This window comes from Diceros bicornis, chromosome 22, assembly GCF_020826845.1.
Source record: "Diceros bicornis minor isolate mBicDic1 chromosome 22, mDicBic1.mat.cur, whole genome shotgun sequence".
NCBI lineage: Eukaryota > Metazoa > Chordata > Mammalia > Perissodactyla > Rhinocerotidae > Diceros > Diceros bicornis.
Genome location: NC_080761.1, coordinates 9220292 through 9238109, shown reverse-complemented (window position 1 = coordinate 9238109; position 17818 = coordinate 9220292). Strand labels below are relative to the sequence as shown.

General features: G+C 42.1%; 1 protein-coding gene and 1 pseudogene across 1 annotated transcript in view; both read left to right on the top strand.

Annotated features, from left to right (window-relative positions):
* Positions 1–3588: 3588 nt before the first annotated feature.
* Positions 3589–4817, top strand: LOC131419853 (dual specificity protein phosphatase 5-like; annotated as a pseudogene).
* A 3472-nt stretch (positions 4818–8289) lies between these two features.
* Positions 8290–17818, top strand: part of LOC131419852 (solute carrier family 28 member 3-like) — a 61220-nt gene continuing 51691 nt past the window's right edge. The window contains exons 1-3 of the mRNA XM_058565364.1: positions 8290–8320; positions 8683–8743; positions 10124–10256. Of these exons, the coding sequence (XP_058421347.1) occupies positions 8290–8320; positions 8683–8743; positions 10124–10256 (225 nt within the window). The remainder of the gene's footprint in view (positions 8321–8682; positions 8744–10123; positions 10257–17818) is intronic.

Genomic DNA, 17818 nt, shown 5'->3' with positions numbered 1-17818 from the left:
CAGGTCTACAGATGTTTAAAGAGCCGGAGCTCCTTCTCTGCCCCCAGGGCTGCCCTAACCGTAGACCGCCATCTCAGGAGACAGCGGTCCATGCAGGAGCTTAAGGCAAAATTCCTGGCCTGGTCTTCGGTTCTTTCTCTTGCATTCCAAGTCCTGCAGATGAGGTCAGGGGTCTTTGTTTTGTTCTCTGACGCCTTCCAAGTGTCTAGACTAGCGCCTGGCTCATGGCAGGCTCTCAGTAAATATTGGTTTGGGAGCTGGAGGTGCCAAAGGCAGCCAGGGCAACAGCGGGAAAAGCCCGAGTCTTCAAGGCAGACAGCCTGGGTTGGGTTGTCTGGCTCCAGCACGTTCTGGCTGTGTGTCCAGGGCACAGTGTTAACTTCCGAGGCTCATGGGCTATTTTGGGCCTGGACAGGGTAGGCGCTCCATCACAGTTCACTGTGTGTGACCTCTCTTTACCAGGCACTTCTCTTGCCAAGGCTGTGCTAAGCATAGTCTCCGCTCCCTGATCCCTTCCCCACCCCACTCCCGAGGCCCTGAGGTTCTCAGCCTTGATAGGCTCCTTTGTGTTCAGCCATGCTGATTTAGAGGGAACAAAGAGAGGCAGAGCTGGCAATCAGAATTTCTACTTGCTTCCTGTGACCAAGACAGCAAAGGGAGTGTTATGGGGAAAACCCAACCTGCCGTGTAGAGGGACACGTATTACACGGACTTACATCAGGCCTCTCACCCACACTTGGAAACAGATTTGGAGTTTCCCAGACTCAAAGCAGTCTTGGATGGAGACAAGTAAATACACCCATTTTACAGGCTGCCAACCTAAGCCCCATGTTTTATAAGAGTGATCAACATCCAAGCTGATAACTTAGAAAGGATTTTTGAACAATTAAACCAATATTTGCTGAACATTTACTATATGTCAGGCACTGTTGTAGGTGCTGGGGATGCAAAAATGAACAAAACCTAGATCCCTGCCTTCCTGGAGCTTTCCGTCCAGCAGGGGAAGCAGGCCATCTATTCAGCCAATAATACATTGTACCGTTTCACAAGAGAATCTGTGCTATGGAATTCTTATTCTGGAATAAGAACTATGATCACAAAAAATTTAAAAGATTTAGTAAACAGTTATTTGTTCACTAACTCCCGGAGGGAGTAAAGGCAGGGCAGCCATCAGTTTTATTTTGGAAAATTGAAGAAAAATAAGGTGAATGCGCTGTCCACTGAGGGAGGGAACCATCACATTTTATATACATCGTGTCCCAGAGTTTTAGAACCCAGTCATGCCGAATAAGACCTTCCTATCTGCTCTGTATCGCCTTTCTTCCCGCTATGCCACACATTTGAGGCGACCTCCCCTCTGCCCACCTCTCTTCCAGGTTCACGATGAGGAAACTGAGGGTCAGAGCCCTTGAGTGACTCGCTCAGGTCCTGCAGGTGGGTTAATCTGGAGCCTGGGTTCTGACCCCTTACTGGGTTCTCAAATTACCCCCTACTGGAAGTCCAGAATGTCATGGGCTGGACTAGGGTGGGGGAAGAGAGAGGGGCGATATATAGAGATATATATAGCTATTATGGCTGCAGTCTTCATTTATTCAGGAAATAATGGAGTATTTACATTAATAATAATAGTTAATTTATTGAGTATTGTAAGTGCCAGCCCTGGTCCAACAATTTCACATATATTCTTAGCAGATCCTCACAAAACCTTAAGAAGTCTAAGAAACTGAGGCTCTTGAGAGTTTGCAAAAACTGCTCAAGATCCCATCCTAGGGCCGGCCCCGTAGCTTAGCGTTTAAGTGCACGCACTCCGCTACTGGCGGCCCGGGTTCGGATCCCGGGCGCGCACCGACGCACCACTTCTCCAGCCATGCTGAGGCCTCGTCCCACATACAGCAACTAGAAGGATGTGCAACTATGACATACAACTATCTACTGGGGCTTTGAGGGGAAAAAAGGAGGAGTATTGGCAGTAGATGTTAGCTCAGAGCCAGTCTTTCTCAGCAAAAAGAGGAGGATTAGCATGGATGTTAGCTCAGGGCTGATCTTCCTCACAAAAAAAAAAAAAAAAAAAGATCCCATCCTAGAAGTGGGGGGATTAGGATTAGAACCAGGCAATGTAGTTTCAGATAAAAACATACAGATATAAAACCAGAAGTGAGAATATGTCCCCCATATGATCCCACGTCAGAATCTCATGATACCTGGTGGACCCCCTGACAGCAGATTGTCCATTGGGATTGAGATTGGCCTGGTCTCTTCGTTCTGCTGTTTCACTGCTCCCTGGGCCAGAGTGTCATCTGTGTGCCGCAACTTTGGCTCCATACAACGTCCAGCATCCCACCAACTGTCCACTCAATAAGTTAACACCAACTGATTGTCCTTGCTCAAGGGGCCTCCAAATCATGCTTTTCGAATCCTATCATTCCTCTCACATTTGCTGCTGGCATTATTGCATCGAGTATAGCTCCTCATCAGCTGCGGCTACTTGATTACCTTGAAATGTAATTCCTGCGTAAATGCTTACTTTTCCCTTTACTTTCGCAGTAAGGAATTAAAACTGCTTAAATGATGACAAATATGAGGGTTTTTTCTAGGGTTTTCTTTTTTAAGAATCATTACAGACTCACGAATTTTCACACATTTGATGTTTTCAATCCACTATAAACATTGTTTTTTTTTGATGTTAAAATCGCCTCAACTTGGACTACTTTTGAAGCCCTTTTCCTGTAGATGCAACCTCAGCGAGGTGTGAAAGCGTCCTTGTTTCTAGCACAAGGAGTCCTAGGTGCACCAGCTGGTTCCTTTTAGGGGGATCGTATTCAGAAGCCGAGCTCCGGGCCTTCAGAGCTCCATATAGCTACTCTCTGAGCTGCCTCCAGGCCAAGCCCCTTCCCGGGCACAGGGGATTCTATCGTGCACAAAACAGTCAGTGTCCTCAACTAGCGGGCTGGCAAGAGGATTGGGGACAGCCCTGCTGAGGAGCTGAGAGTTGAGCAATGAGGAAGAACCAGTCCACGGGCCAGTTCAAGTTCAAGTACAAATGCTCCAAGGCCAGAACATAGTCTGGAGGGCCTGGAAGGTTTGTGAGCAAGGAAGAGAGTAGAATAAGATGAGGCGAGGGCGGGTGTTCTGCCCTGTTCCTCCACTAACAGAGAGCACCGGCGAACAATATCTCAGTATTTCAATCCTCATAAGAGGAAGCTGGGAATAGGAGTTCTTTTCTTTTAGTAATTAAAATTTAGATTAAGTGAATGACTAGAAGTCACCTGGAATGATTAGTTTTGAATCATGCTAATGAATGCTAGCAAAGCCAATGATAAGTAACAAAGTAAACAGAAAAACTTAGAAACTGAGGTTTTCTTGTGTAATTTTACATAGTTTTGTGTATGTGTGATTATGATTGTTTCATTGCATATGTAGGACATAGTCCTTTTCTGCTCTTCAGTTGTTTCTAGCACAGGAGATTGAATAAAATTAAATATCCACATTTCCCAGTCAAATAGTACAACTTCCAGATACTCTAGCACCTGGTCTAAGAGCCCTGACACTAGCTCAAGCTTCTGCCAATATGTGAAATAAGCGGTACAGATGGGTGAGGCTGAAAATGTAAGTGAGCTCAAGATGTGATTTAAACACTTACTTTTAGACTTAGAAAATTTTAAGGCCAATTTATAACATTTGGGGTTCATCCCTAAGTTCCTTAAATTTAATGTCACTGATAATTGCTTGGCATCTCTATAGTTCTGAGCCATATAGTTGACCTAGTATTGATAGATCTTACCATTTTATGGATATGTTATGCAAGAGGAAACCCCTACGCCAACAATCTTAACCCCTGTGAATAGCAGCATTTTTGTTGTTGTTGGTAAATAAATCTTACCCAACTCTGAACTGAAATAATAAAATTTGCATGGAATCTGTGTTTAAGCACACAAGGGGAAATATGTTGGATAATATATAGTTTCAGAGACTTAAAAAAATGTAAATTTGGGCTTCTGGGGTGTTAAGTGGCAGGGTCAGCCAGCCACAGCCCCATGGGTCTGCTTTCTCAAAGGCGGATATGAGACTTTCTACTCGGAGTCTCCTGAGTGTTGTGTGGATGGAAGACCCATTTCACAAGGGAAGGGTGAAATGAAAAAGCCCTCATTAGCCAGTGCAGGAAACCAGCACTCGACATCAGCTACAGGCTTGCTTATGAGCAGGGTGGCCCAGTTGCAATCCTTCTAAGCCTCGACTTTGCATGCCCACCACGCATCCAAATGCAAAATCCTCACCAACCTGCACATCATGGTCCTACTGAGTGTCTCTCAGTGGACATGGGAGGCCTGCACAGCCCACCTGCACTACCAATGGATCCCTGCAGAAGACAGCCACACGACTAACATTAGCTCCCACTTTCAAGAAGCAATAGACTTCATTGACTGTGTCAGGGGAAAGGGAGGCAAGGTCCTGGTCCACTGTGAGGCTGGGATCCCCCGATCACCCACTATCTGCATGGCTTACCTCATGAAGACCAAGCAGCTGGCCTGAAGGAGGCCTTGGATTGCATCAAGCAGAGGAGTGTGATCTCGCCCAACTTTGGCTTCATGGGCCAGCTCCTGCAGTGTGAATCTGACATGCTTCCACGTCCATCCCCAGGCTCCCTCCTGCCAAGGGTGGCAGCTGGCTCTTCATTTATAGCCCACGTGCAGACACTGGGCCCTGACATGCAGGGTTCCTACTGCACATGCCCTACCTCCATGCTGGCACCAGTGCCCACCCACTCCACAGTCTCAGAGCTCAGCAGAAGCCCCAGGGCCGTGGTCACATCCTGCTAAACCTGGGATGGGAGAACCAGCCCAGCCCCACCAGCAACTGGGATTTTTTTTAAACTCTGGACATTTCCTACCTGTGCAATACTGAAGACCTCACTCTGTCCCACATCTGGGATAGGGAGTGGTCACCAGGCTTGCAGACGAGCTTCAGACTGACCACGGAGATAGGTTCTTGGGACCAAAGGAAGGTGAAACCATTCTGAGAGCACAGCATGTGTGACTCTTGTACTTCCAGATGCCCTGCCCTCTCAGGACTGCCCAGTCCTTGCACTTCAAAGTTCTCCTTTTCATTTCAAGTGTAAGGCAATAAATACCTGCAGCAACAGGGGAGAAAGGAGTTGCTAGACTAGGAGAAAAGGCAGCTACAAAGCCAATTCACTTTGAAGCAAGCACAATTTCCACCTTATTATTTTAACTTTGGCAGCCTCCGTTTCTGTCTCTGTTGCATCAGGGCATAAGCTAATCACCGTCTAGTTAGGAAAGTAACCCTAGAGGGTTTGTAGGGACACAATGTATATGCTGATTTGAACCCTCAAACATTTTTGAGATTCCCTCTTGGGTTCATTGGAGGCGGTTGATTGAAGCAACAAGACATTGACTCTTATTGCTTAACAAGAAATTAACAAGACACTGACAGTTTCCTTTTCACTGTGGGTTCTTCCCCGACCTTGGACTTCGGCATAATTCTTATTCACAAAGCTTTATTATTGCATGTCTCCTCAAAGCAACTCTGGTATCATTTTGAAAGGAGTTCTTCAGACCACCGACCGAAAATCAGCCCTTTGAGCTGATGGCAGAGGATGTCAGGAGAAAAAGAGTACCTACTGTGTATGCCAGGTCAGTGGCACTGAAAACGGTCATTCCTCAGCTTGCTGTCTTTGTATGTGCTTGTTTGCCTTTTGTGACACTTGTTTTCTTCCCTGTCCCTGCCGGTTGTCTTCAAGCTATTGACCTCTGGGATTTGCAGGTTTAACAACGTGGTGCTACTTCTTTTTTATCTGTAGGTTATTTCTCCAGGGGAAAAGCCAATAATTTCCAAAAATCCATACAAATATGAAGAAAAACAATATGTTATTATGGTTGTTATTGTTATTATTTTTGTTGTTATTGTTTTTTATAGTGCTAAATATAGTATATAGTACAAAACATAGAAAAGTTGCAGAATAACGTAAAAACTCCCATAACTTAATCAGATTCACCATTAACATATTACTTCATTTGCTTTATTGTCTCTCATAATTATACATTGACATGTTTGCTTTTTCTCTGAAGCATTTGGGAATAAATTGCAGACATCATTCCCTTTATTCCTAAATACTCCAATGTCTGTTACTTGAGGACATTCTCTTACATAACCACAGCGTGATTATCAAGATGAGAAAATTTAACATGGATACATTATTGTGACCAAATTCAAATTTGTTCAATTGTCCCTCTGTTGTCCTTTGTAACAAACATTTCCCTTGGTCCAAGACCCACTCCAGGATGATATGTTGCATTTATTCATTATGTATCTTTGGTATCCTGTAATCTGGAATGAATAGCCTTTCTGCCTTCTTTGTCTTTCGTGAACTTAACAATTTTGAAGAATTCAGGCCAATTATTTTGTAAAATATCCCTCAACTGGGTCTAATGTCTTTATGATTAGATTTGGGTTATACATTTTGGGCAGGAATACCATGAAGTGATGTTGTGGCCTCCTTAGTGCATCATATGGGGAGACACATGCTGTCACTTTGTCCCATTCTTGGTGACCATTTGGTTAAGATGATGTCTTCCAGTTTCCCCAACATAAAGTTTCTGTTATTCTTTGTCTTTGATTAATATGCCATTTTGGGGGAGACACTGAGAGGCTACGTAAGTGTCCTTCTCCTCATCAAATTTTTCCAGCTGCTAGTTTTAACATCCATTCATGATTCTTGCCATGATGGTCACAAAATAGTGAAGAAAACATATTTGAGTGTTCTCTTTTCTCGAGATTGCAATATTTTTTTCCAGTGGCAGCCTTATTTAGCTGATCATCCAAAACCAACCACCATTCCCTCATGAACCACGTCCTGTTTTCTCATCCACGAAAAGAGACAAAGAATGTTTCCCACGACAGAATGACCAGCACTATGGTGCTTAGGAAGCAGTGCCTATGTGTTCAAACCTTTAAATCTCACCAGATTAACTCACCTGATCACATCAGAAGACTGCAGCTGGCACTATCGCTACTCCCTGTTATGGGTAAGAATGGGGAAATTTATACACAGACTCAGCCCAGTATGAAACTGGTTTTTGCAGATCACTCATACAGCAGTCTTTTTCTCTGAACATTGCAAACGGATCATAACAAATTAAAAGAGACGATTTTTATTTCTGGAAATTTCGTTTTCTCAGACTCCAGAATGGGTTTCCTGGAAAGTCTTTGTTCATCTGCAAGTAGTATGTTGCCGTTACCGTAACCCAGGCCAACGTCAACGTATTTCTTCACTCCCTTTGTTAATCTTATGTGACCAGGTGTGGCGGTAACATTCTTCTAGACACTTACTGAGCCCCAGAAGTCAACTCTAGGTGGCCTTTGTGGGCAGCTGCTGCCAGGTTTCCCCTGGAATCTTGAGTGCATGAATTCTTACTACACATGCCAGACACTTCCCAGGCAGCACCTCATTTAACCCTCACAGCAGGCTGGTTGTAAGACAGGTGCAACTATTACCCTCGTTGTGCAGGTAACTACAGATATTTAGAGAGATTACTGGGAAGTAACTTGCCTGAGGTTCCAGCTAGTTAGTGTTAGTAGGAGGCAAAGCCTGGATTGGAAGCTGGACTGAGTCCAGAGCCTGTGCTGTCCACTGCTATGTTACACTCATCCAAAACAAACCCATAGATAGTTCTAGGCAGGCCCAGGAACAGGCTGAGCTAGACAAGGTGACTGGGGAGCAAAATTTAAGAGGCCCTCACTCTCAGGTGCTGACCCTGCACTTGCCTGACACTGAGAGTGGGTGCCTCCTCAAATTTGCACCCTAGATTCTTTGCTTACTTCACCCTCCTCCCAGCCCTGGTCATTGGGGAGGGCTGGCCAGTGTGAACTGACCTCCCTAACAACTCAGTGCAACTTACACGTCTCCCTGGGATACAAGGGAATGTAGGGATTTCCATTTTCTTCCTTTGGCCAATGGAAAAGCTGTTCATCCTTGAGCCTACTCTGTTCCGAGCACTATGCTAAGCACGGGAAAGAGCAGACACTAAGATCGGTACAGTCCCTACCACCCCCCATAGCAACAACTGGTTTCTTCCAACAATTTTAAGATGCAAGTTTCCCTCGTTACCTGCTTTCTAATTATCTGTATCTCTCTTCATCACTTCCAGTCAGATTTTTTACATTTAGTGACATGGTGACTACTTATTATGGCACATCATCACAATTGTGGGGGACATTGATAAAGATCCTCGTGTCTCCATCCATCAGTGGGAATCAATAAAGAGCTACAGCATGAAGAAACCTCAGATGGTGCTGATAAATGGTGAGGATTGGAATAGGGCTCTGGGTCACAAAGTGAGAAGTCAGAGATCATCTTTCCCACAGTGTCAGCATGGGGGAGGGGCTTGAGGAGAGGCTGACCTGACCCCTGGTCTGGCGGGGGGCAGGGTTGCAATGCTTTCCTGTGCAAGTGCAGCGTAGTAGCACTTGCTCACCCACAGGTGCGCCTGGCTTCAGGTAGAAAGCATGCATCTAAAACACGTGCAGACACTGTTTAGAGATCACGGCACTTTTTTAAAAAACATTTTAAGATAAGCATTACCTTATAACAATGAATTTACTACATGCAGGCACTATCCCATGTAATTTTAAGTATATTAACAGATTTTGTCATCTCTATCATAGTGAAAAATGGGCGCTACTATCCCCTTTTTGTAGGTGAAGAATCTGAGGCCTGGAGAACACGGTAACTTGTCCACATTCACATGGCTGGTAAGTCAGGGATCAGCACACACTGTCTGTAAAGGGCCAGGTAGTGAATATTTTAGCCTCTAGAGTCATACAGTCTCTGTCTCAACTACCCAGCCCTGCCCTTGTGGAGCGATAGCAGCCATCGACAGCACATAAATGAATGGGAATGTTTGTGTTCCAGAGAAATTTTATTTATGGACACTGAATTTGAATTTCACATAGTTTGCGTGTCATAAAATATTCCTCCTTTTGATTTTTTTCAACCATTCAAAAATCTAAACACCCTTCTTAGCTCGGGCCGTATAAACACGTCAGCAGGCTGGGTTGGCTCTTGAGCTGAGTTTGCTGCCGGAGGTGGTAGAGCAGGACTCGACCCAGGCAGCAGGGTCCCAGCAAGCTCTTACCCATTATGTATATACGTATCTGGCTACATCATGAGAATAACAGTATCGTGATCTTTATAGAAAACTCAGCAAAGTATAAAGGAGAAAATGACAACCACCCACAAAACCACAACCCAGAAATCACGTCTAGTAGTATTTGATATTCCACTCTCTTGCCTTCTTTATGCAGTCATTCAGTTTATTCTAGTTTTTCACCCATCATAAGTGTTTTCCACATTTCCACACAGGTCACACAATTATAATAATTAATAGATACATAACAGTTCATTTTAAATGTACTAGGGGAAATTGCTATCTTGAAGAATCCTACAGCGACTAATTTCATAAAGCAAAGAATCCTTTTATTAAGTGAGCAGTTGGTCACCTTTCAATTATCTGCTGCATATTTGCATTTCTAGGAGTTGGGCTTTTAAAAGCCACCCAGTCTGCAGACAGGGATGTAGTAAAAAGGCTTTGGAATCCACCACACCTGAATTTGACTTCTCATGGTCCCTTTATTAGCAAAATGACCCTGAGCAAATTGTTAACTTTCCCACACCTCAGTTTTCCCTGGTTCTGAAGATAAACTATGACCACCACATATAAAGTGCGGAGCATGTACCTGGCACAGAATGGTGGTCACTTGGTGGCAGCTGACCCTTACCTTCCCCGCCACCCCCACCACCTCTAGTCTCCAACACCACCCACAGGAAATAGATTATTTCACTCGTGACTAGAGAAAGTATCCTTTTCTGTATTGTGCAGTAGAAGAATTTCTCCCTGAAGTGAAAATGGGCAGGCAATCATGGGGATAATGAGAAAGATCAATGAGGTGGGTGGATCTGAACTGGAAGGCTCCACCCAGCACCCGCACTCCTGCCCCGCCCCAACCAGGGGATTATTATTGAAGTTCCCAAACTGAGACAGCGCCCAGGTCCCTACAACAGCAGGTGGCATTCTGACATCAGCAGAGGCTGTGTTCGTTTTCACAGGTACAGAGGACTGCCAGAGCAGGCACCTGAGAAGGTTTCAGAGCCCAGCAAATCCATGAGCAGCAAAGAGATCGTGGAGCTGAAGAACATGACAGCCCTGGGAGCCGAGGGCTACAGCAACACTGGCTTCCAGGTGAGCAGAAGTTCCATCTCATGTTTAAGACCAAGCAAAGGGAAATAATGCTCTTTCCTTGCCTCCTTGGCAAGATTCTTAAGTAAAGCAGTGGGGTTATTGGGACACGATAAGGTTTTTAACAACACTCTTTAAGCCTATTATTTTTCCTTCTTGAGTTCTTCTTGAGTTGACAAACCTGAAAAGTCTCTTTTAATGGAACATGTTTTTTTTTTTTTTAATTCCCCCCCCCCCCCCGAAAGCCCCAGTAGTTAGTTGTATGTCATAGCTGCACATTCTTCTAGTTGCTGTATGTGGGACCCGGCCACGGCCCGGGATCCGAACCCAGGCCGCCAGCAGTGGAGCGTGTGCACTTAACCGCTAAGCCATGGGGCCAGCCCTAATGGAACATGTTTTGATCCCTGACTTGCCCTGTCATTTAGAAACCAGACTGTCTTCTGCTTTTGTTCCTGGCTCACAGGCTCATCCGGGGCTACGGTATTCACCTGCAGACATTTTTCCACAGAACTGGTGAGAAAGAAGAGCAGGAATCGAGATCCTCAGGGTTCCTTTCTCTTAAACCAGGTCCCAGAGCCTCTGTCAGATGGTGGCCAGGGGGCCTGCACCAGTGGAGCTGGGTTATGGAAACCAGTCTCATGTCTTCAAACGGAGGAGGGGGAAGGATTCAGAGAAGAGGGAGAGATGATAGTTGACAGTAAGAGAGGTCAGATAAAGCTCAGAATTTCTAAGGGTGAAAATTCAGGCAATTTTGAAAGAATATTTTTACTAAAGGATATTCTTTAGAATCCCAGTTCACGTTTCCTCCTGCCTGTGAGTAAGCATCAGTCTTACTCATCAAGTATCAAGCATCAAGGCCCTCAGAGGCACAGAGCCCGTGCTTGCTCTGAAGACAGTTGGGTGGGACCCACTTATGAAAGTCTTGAGGGGGGACTAGACGGGAAATGAGCCTCCACTCTGCACACACACACAGAGGTTGACCCACTCCGTGAACTGCCTGGAGAGCCAGTCAGGATGGGAGAGTTTGTTAAATGTAAGTCAAAATTTGGGAGGTTGTATAGCTGTGGAACATTGACAGAGACTTCTAACCCAGATACTTTCAATATAAAAGTTCTGAGGTTGGAAGTAATTATGCAAAGTAAAGAAGAAGGGTATTGTTTTTCCAACACACTAGTCGGGGAGGTCAACATGAATCACACTCGGGCTATTGAGAAGGTTTCCACATAGCTCAGGACCAGCTCGGCTGGAGCTATCCAGATGCTTTTCTGTTTTTCCCACAAGTGATTTAACACACAGAAAGCACACGACAATAGTCTGCTTTTGTGAAGGAGGTTTAAAAAAATACATTCTTGGGGGTGGCCCCGTGGCGCAGCGGTTAAGTATGCGGGCTCCGCTGCTGGAGGCCTGGGTTCGGATCCCAGGCGTGCACTGAGGCACCGCTTGTCGGGCCATGCTGTGGCGGCATCCCACATAAAGTGGAGGAAGATGGGCACAGATGATAGCTCAGGGCCAGTCTTCCTCAGCAAAAAACAGGAGGATTGGCATAGATGTTAGCTCAGGGCTGATCTTCCTCACACACACACACAAAATACATTCTCTACTCTTTCCTCAAATCTGTATGATGACACTTAGACTTTCTTATTTCTGGGGGGAAATAGCCCAGATGACTGCAACCCATGTCAATTCCATGACATCTCAGAGGGGAAGGATTCAGGGATTTCTTTTTTTTCCTCATTCAAGCATTCCTGAAATGGTTCCTTCTGAAAAAGAGGAACCACTTGCTTATCAGTGGTTAAGTCATTGGTAAGAAAACAGGAAATCATTAGCAATGTGGATCAATGTGGATATTTGCTGAGGGCTAAGGCAGCACTGTCTAATAGAAATATAGTGCATCCACATGTAATTTAAAATTTTTCTACAAGTCCATTAAAAATGTAAAATGAATGCAAATATTTTATTTAACATAATATATTAAAAATATTATCATTAAAACATGTAATCAATGTAAAAATTATTAATGAGATATTTTACATTCTTTGTTTCATACTATCTTTAAAATCCAGTGTGCATATTACACTTGCAGTACATGCCAATTCTAATGCTAGATTTTTATCAGAAACACTTGATCTGTATTTAGATTTCTTAAAGTTTATAATTGAAAAAGTCAGTTCATACCCAATTCCAAACATACTTAAATGTTTTCCAGTAAATGAACCTAGTGTCCATTTTTAAATTTAAATTTAAATTTGTTAAAATTAAATAAAATTAGCCTTCAGGCCCTCACTTGCACTAATCACATTTCCAGTACTCAGTAGCCACATGTGGCTAGTGACTATTGTATTGGATGGCTCAGGTAAGATCCATATTTTTTGGTTTTGGAGGACACACACAAAATCTGATGATCCCTGCCCTTTAAGGACCTGACCACTAAGTCATAAAATTAAAAGTCAAGTAACAACCTTAGATTTGTTTCTGTGAGATCAGTAGTAATATCCCCTCCCTCATTCATGATTTTAGTAATTTTTTTTTTTTTTTACCCCTTGTTCTTTTGTCGGGACTTTCCCTTGCTGGGGGGTTTATTATTGCTAACTCAATCTCTTTTGTTATAAGTCTGAGATTTCTGTTTCTTCTTGAGTCAGTTTAAGTAATTTGTGTGTTTCTAGGAATTTGCCCATTTCATCTAGTTCATCTAATTTGCTGGCGTACAATTGTTCATAGTATTCTCTTAATGTCCTTTGTAGTTTTGTAATAAAATGGTTATAATGGCCCCACTTTCATTCCTGGTTTTCATTAGTTGCATCTTTTCTCATTTTTTCTTTGTCAGTCTAACTAAAGATTTGTCAATTTTGTTCCTTTCAAGAATCGATTTGTTGTTTCATTGATTTTATTTATTGTTTTTCTAATCTCTATTTCTTTCATCTCTAATTTTTATTATTTCCTTTCTTCTTGTAGCTTCAGTTTACTTTGCTCTTTTTCTAGTTTTTTTACAGTGGAAGATTAGGTTAATGATTGAGATCTTTCTTCTTTAATAATATAAGCAATTATAGCCATAAATTTCCCTCTAAGTACTGCTTTAGCTTCATTCCATAAACATTGGTATGTTTTGTTTTTATTTTCATTAATTATTTCTTACTTACCCTTATGATTTCTTCTTTAATCTATTGGTTATTTAGGAATGTGTTTATTAATTTTCATGTTTTATAAATTTCCCATGTTTTCCTCTGTTATTCATTTCTAATTTCATTGCATTATGGTTGGAGAAGATACTTTGTGTGATTTCAATCTTTTAAAATTTATTGACGCTTGCTTTGGCCTAATATATGGTCTAGCTTCAGAATGTGCCATGTGCATTTGAGAACAATGTGTATCCTACTGTTGTTGGTGGAGTGTTCTGTATATGTCTGTTAGGCCTTGTTGGTGTATAGCATTGTTCAATTCCTCTATTTCCTTACTGATCATCTCTGGTTGTTCTATCCATTATTGAAAGTTGAGTATCCAATTATTATCGTTGAATTGTCTATTTTTCCTCTGAATTCTGTCAGTTTTTGCTTCATGTATTTTGAAGCTCTGTTATTAGGTGCAAATATATTTATAATTTTAGTTCTTTTTTATGAATTGACCCTTTTATCATTATAAAATTCTCTTTGCCTCTAGTAACAATTTTTGTCTTAAAATAATTTTGTCTGATATCATAGCGACTCAAGCTCTCCCTGATTACTATTTGCATGACATACCTTTCCTATTCTTTTCTTTCAATCTATTTAGGACATTGAATCTAAAGTGTGTCTCTTTAGACAGCATATACAGTCATATACCGTATAATGACGTTTCAGTCAATGGTGGACCACATATACAACAGTGGTCTCATAAGATTAGTACCATATAGCCTAGGTGTGTAGTAGGCTATCCCATCTAGGTTTGTGTAAAAACACTCTATGATGTTCACAGAATGATGAAATGACCCAATGAATTTCAGAATGTATCCACATCATTAAGTTAAACATGACTGTAGTTGGATTATGTTTTTTATCCATTCTGCCAATCTCTGCCTTTAAATTGAAAGAATCAATCCATTTTACTCAATATAATTAATGATAAGGTAGAATTTACATCTACTATTTTGCAATTTATTTTTCATATTATCTCATGTTTTTTCCCTCTCAATTCTCCATTACTTCCTTGTTTGGTATTAAATAGATATTTTCTAGTATACCAGTTTAATTCTTCTGTCATTTCTTTTAGTATATTTTTTTCAGTTATTTTCTTGGAGAGTGTCCTAAGGATTAAAATTCACATCACAATTTTTAAATATCTGGTTAGGACTAATCCCAATTTAATTTCAGTAACATACAAAACTTAGTGTAGTTCCATTCCCTTCCCCTCCTTTACCCTATTGTCATACAAATTATATCTTTATACATTATAAGCCCATCAACACAGTTTTATAATTATTGCTTTAGGCAATTGTTCTTTAAATCAGATTGAAGAAAGGGGTTACAGATAAAAATACATTATATTTAACTACGTAGTTATGTTTATTGCTGTTCTTTATTTCTTCATTTGGATTTCAGTTACTGTATGGTGTTCTTTCATTAGAGCCTGAATGACTGTTTTAGTATCTCTTATAGGGAAGATTTGCTAGCAGTGAATTCTGTTTTTATGTATCTGGTAATATCTTCAAATTTTTAAAGAATAGTTGTGCTATATATAGAATTCTTGATTAGCAGTCTTTTTCTTTCAGCACTGTGAATATGTATGTCATCTCATTGCCTTCTAGCCTCCATGGTTTCTGATGAGAAATGAGTTGTTAATCTCTTTAAGGATTCCTTATATGTGGGCTTCCTCTCTTTTGCTGCTTTCAAGATTATCCCTTTGTCTCTGTCTTTCAACATTTTGATTATGATGTGTTTAGGTGTGGATATTTTTGAGTTTATCCTACTTGGAACTTGGTAAACTTCTTGATTGTGTAGATTAATGCTTTTCATTCATGAATTGGGAAGTTCTCAAACATTATTTCTTCAAATATTCTTTTGCCTCTTTCTCTCTCCTCTCCTTCTGGGACTGCCACTCTGCATATGTGGATGGTGTCCCACAGGTCTCTGAGGCTCTGATTCTGTTTATTGATATTCTCTATGTGGTAAGACAGTATTATCCTCATACTTTCCTTTGGTCCTTTGTATATGGTTTCCTTTAGCTTTTTGAACATGTTTAAGATCGTTGATTCAAAACTTTGTCTAATAAACCCAACATCTACGCTTCCTCATGGACAGTTTCTTTTGACTGCTTTTTTTCAGGTGTATGAGCCACTCTTTTGCATTTCTTTGTATGTATCACAATTTTTTGTTGAAAACTGGATATTTTAGGGCCGGACCTGTGGCTTACTGGTTAAGTGCACGCACTCCGCTGCTGGTGGCCTGGGTTCGGATCCCGGGTGTGCCCTGATGCACCGCTTCTCTGGCCATGCTGAGGCCGCGTCCCACATACAGCAACTAGAAGGATGTGCAGCTATGACATACAACTATCTACTGGGGCTTTGGGGGAAAAAATAAATACATAAATAAAATTAAAAGAAAACTGGATATTTTAAATAATGTGGCAACTCTGGAAAACAGATACATCCCTTCTTCCCCAGGATTTGTTGTTGTTGCTGTTGTTGTTATTGTTGTCACTGTTTGTTTAGTGACTTTGAACTAATTCTATATAGTCTGTATTTTTTGTCATTTGTGGCCACTAAAGTCTGCTCAGTTAGCTTAATGATCAGCTAAGGACTACACATAAATTTTCAAGTGCCTGGAACCAATAAATCTCCCAGTCTCTGCTGAGGGCTCTGTGTGCATGCTGGGGGGCTTGCCTTCGGTCTTCAGGCAGGCAGTTTACAACTCTATGTTCGCCTTTACTTCCTGCTTCTGTCTCAAGATCAGCCAGAGATGAGAGCTTTGGTCCTTCTCAGGTCTTTCCCAGGCATGAACACAACCCTGGCATGTGCGTGGGCTTCTAGATTCCCAGGAATGTCAGAGCTTTTGAAAGCCCTTTATGGATATCTCACTCCCCAGCTTTTCCTTTAAATTTTTGCCTAGCTTGTTGTTTTCTCCACCTGTTATCACCACCTCAGGCAGCTGCCTAGGTTAAACACTTGCCCCCTGGGAAATAGTACTGAGTGAGATGTGAGTCAGATCAAATACAGACAAGCTTTGTGAGTGAGATTTTGTAAGGAACTGAAAGACTAGTCAAATGATGGCAGTGCCAACCCCATTTTGGCCCCTCCATAGGTTGTTAGGCTGCTAGTTTTCATTGTGATTGCAGAGCTGTTGTTTTCCAAGTTTGTCATGAGTCTGAGGAGAGGGGCATATGACTAGGGAATTAAGACATCATAAAGCTTGCTATTCTGAGATTCAGTAGTTTTACTTGGGAAAAAAAAAAAAAAAACCACTCTCTGGATTATTGCAAGACTGCTTGATTTCCAGAGTTTTAAAAAAGTTATTTTGACAATTTTGCATGTGTTCTTATTGCTTTAATGAAGGAGAGGAGTTTTGGAGGTCCTTATTCCACCATTCCTGCTCATGTCACCAACCTTATATTCAAACAGCAAAGTCAGGCATGTCACAAGGGAGTATGTATGATCAAGTGATGAATGGTTCTGGCCACATGTCTGGTTTCAGGGGAGTGAACATACCCTAGGCTGGAATGCATTGGATGATCAGTCATGCATAGAGCAAGGACTAAAGTTTTGAGCCTTTCAGCCATAACTGTTGCCTTTTACCAAAATGGGGGGAAGAATTCAGCCATCTAATGGTCATAGGAAAAGGAAAGGAGAAGAGGGAGATTAAATGCCACTTTTTTCTAGCATGAATGTCCCAAGAGAGATGCCATCCTGAGTTGCAGAGGCTTCTTTTGAGGCTCTACATGTTGATTGCATGGAGTAAGATCAGTTTGTTATCCATCTCTGGTGCTACAAGGATTTCCACGCAGATGTCATGTCAGTAATGACTAGAAGCCCCTGATCAGCCATGGGAACACCAGTTTCAACTGTCTTACAAGGAAATATGTTCTGCAAGCACATCCCCAACCTTCAGAGAGTAGGCAGCAGGGTTTTTCAGAAAAACACTCTTACCTCAATTAGGACAGAACCAAGACTGGTTACCAGGCTCTAGTTGTTTGTTTCACTACTGATCATAAAACTTCCACTCCACAGTCCCTCAATTTAAAATGAGGGTGATGGTACCTGTTGACCCATCTTTTCCAGACACTGTTGACGTTGATGAGAGCTGAGTCCTGGATACTAGCTAAACTGTTATTAGTCAAATTGAAAAAATAAGAGTTGGAGGTATTTGGAATTTTATACAGAACAGAGAATTGTGAGTATGAACCGAGAGTGTCCATCATGCCATAGAAGTTTGGAACTCTGTCTTCAGATTGCAGGTGTAGGCAGACATGGTGCAGTGTGATTTCCACTCAAAGACAGGATCCCGATTTGGAGGCAGCTAATTCCACTCCACACATGGGCTAAGGTGTCCGACTCAGAAGTCACCTATGGTCTTGGCAACCCTAATCATTCTTTGTTTTTC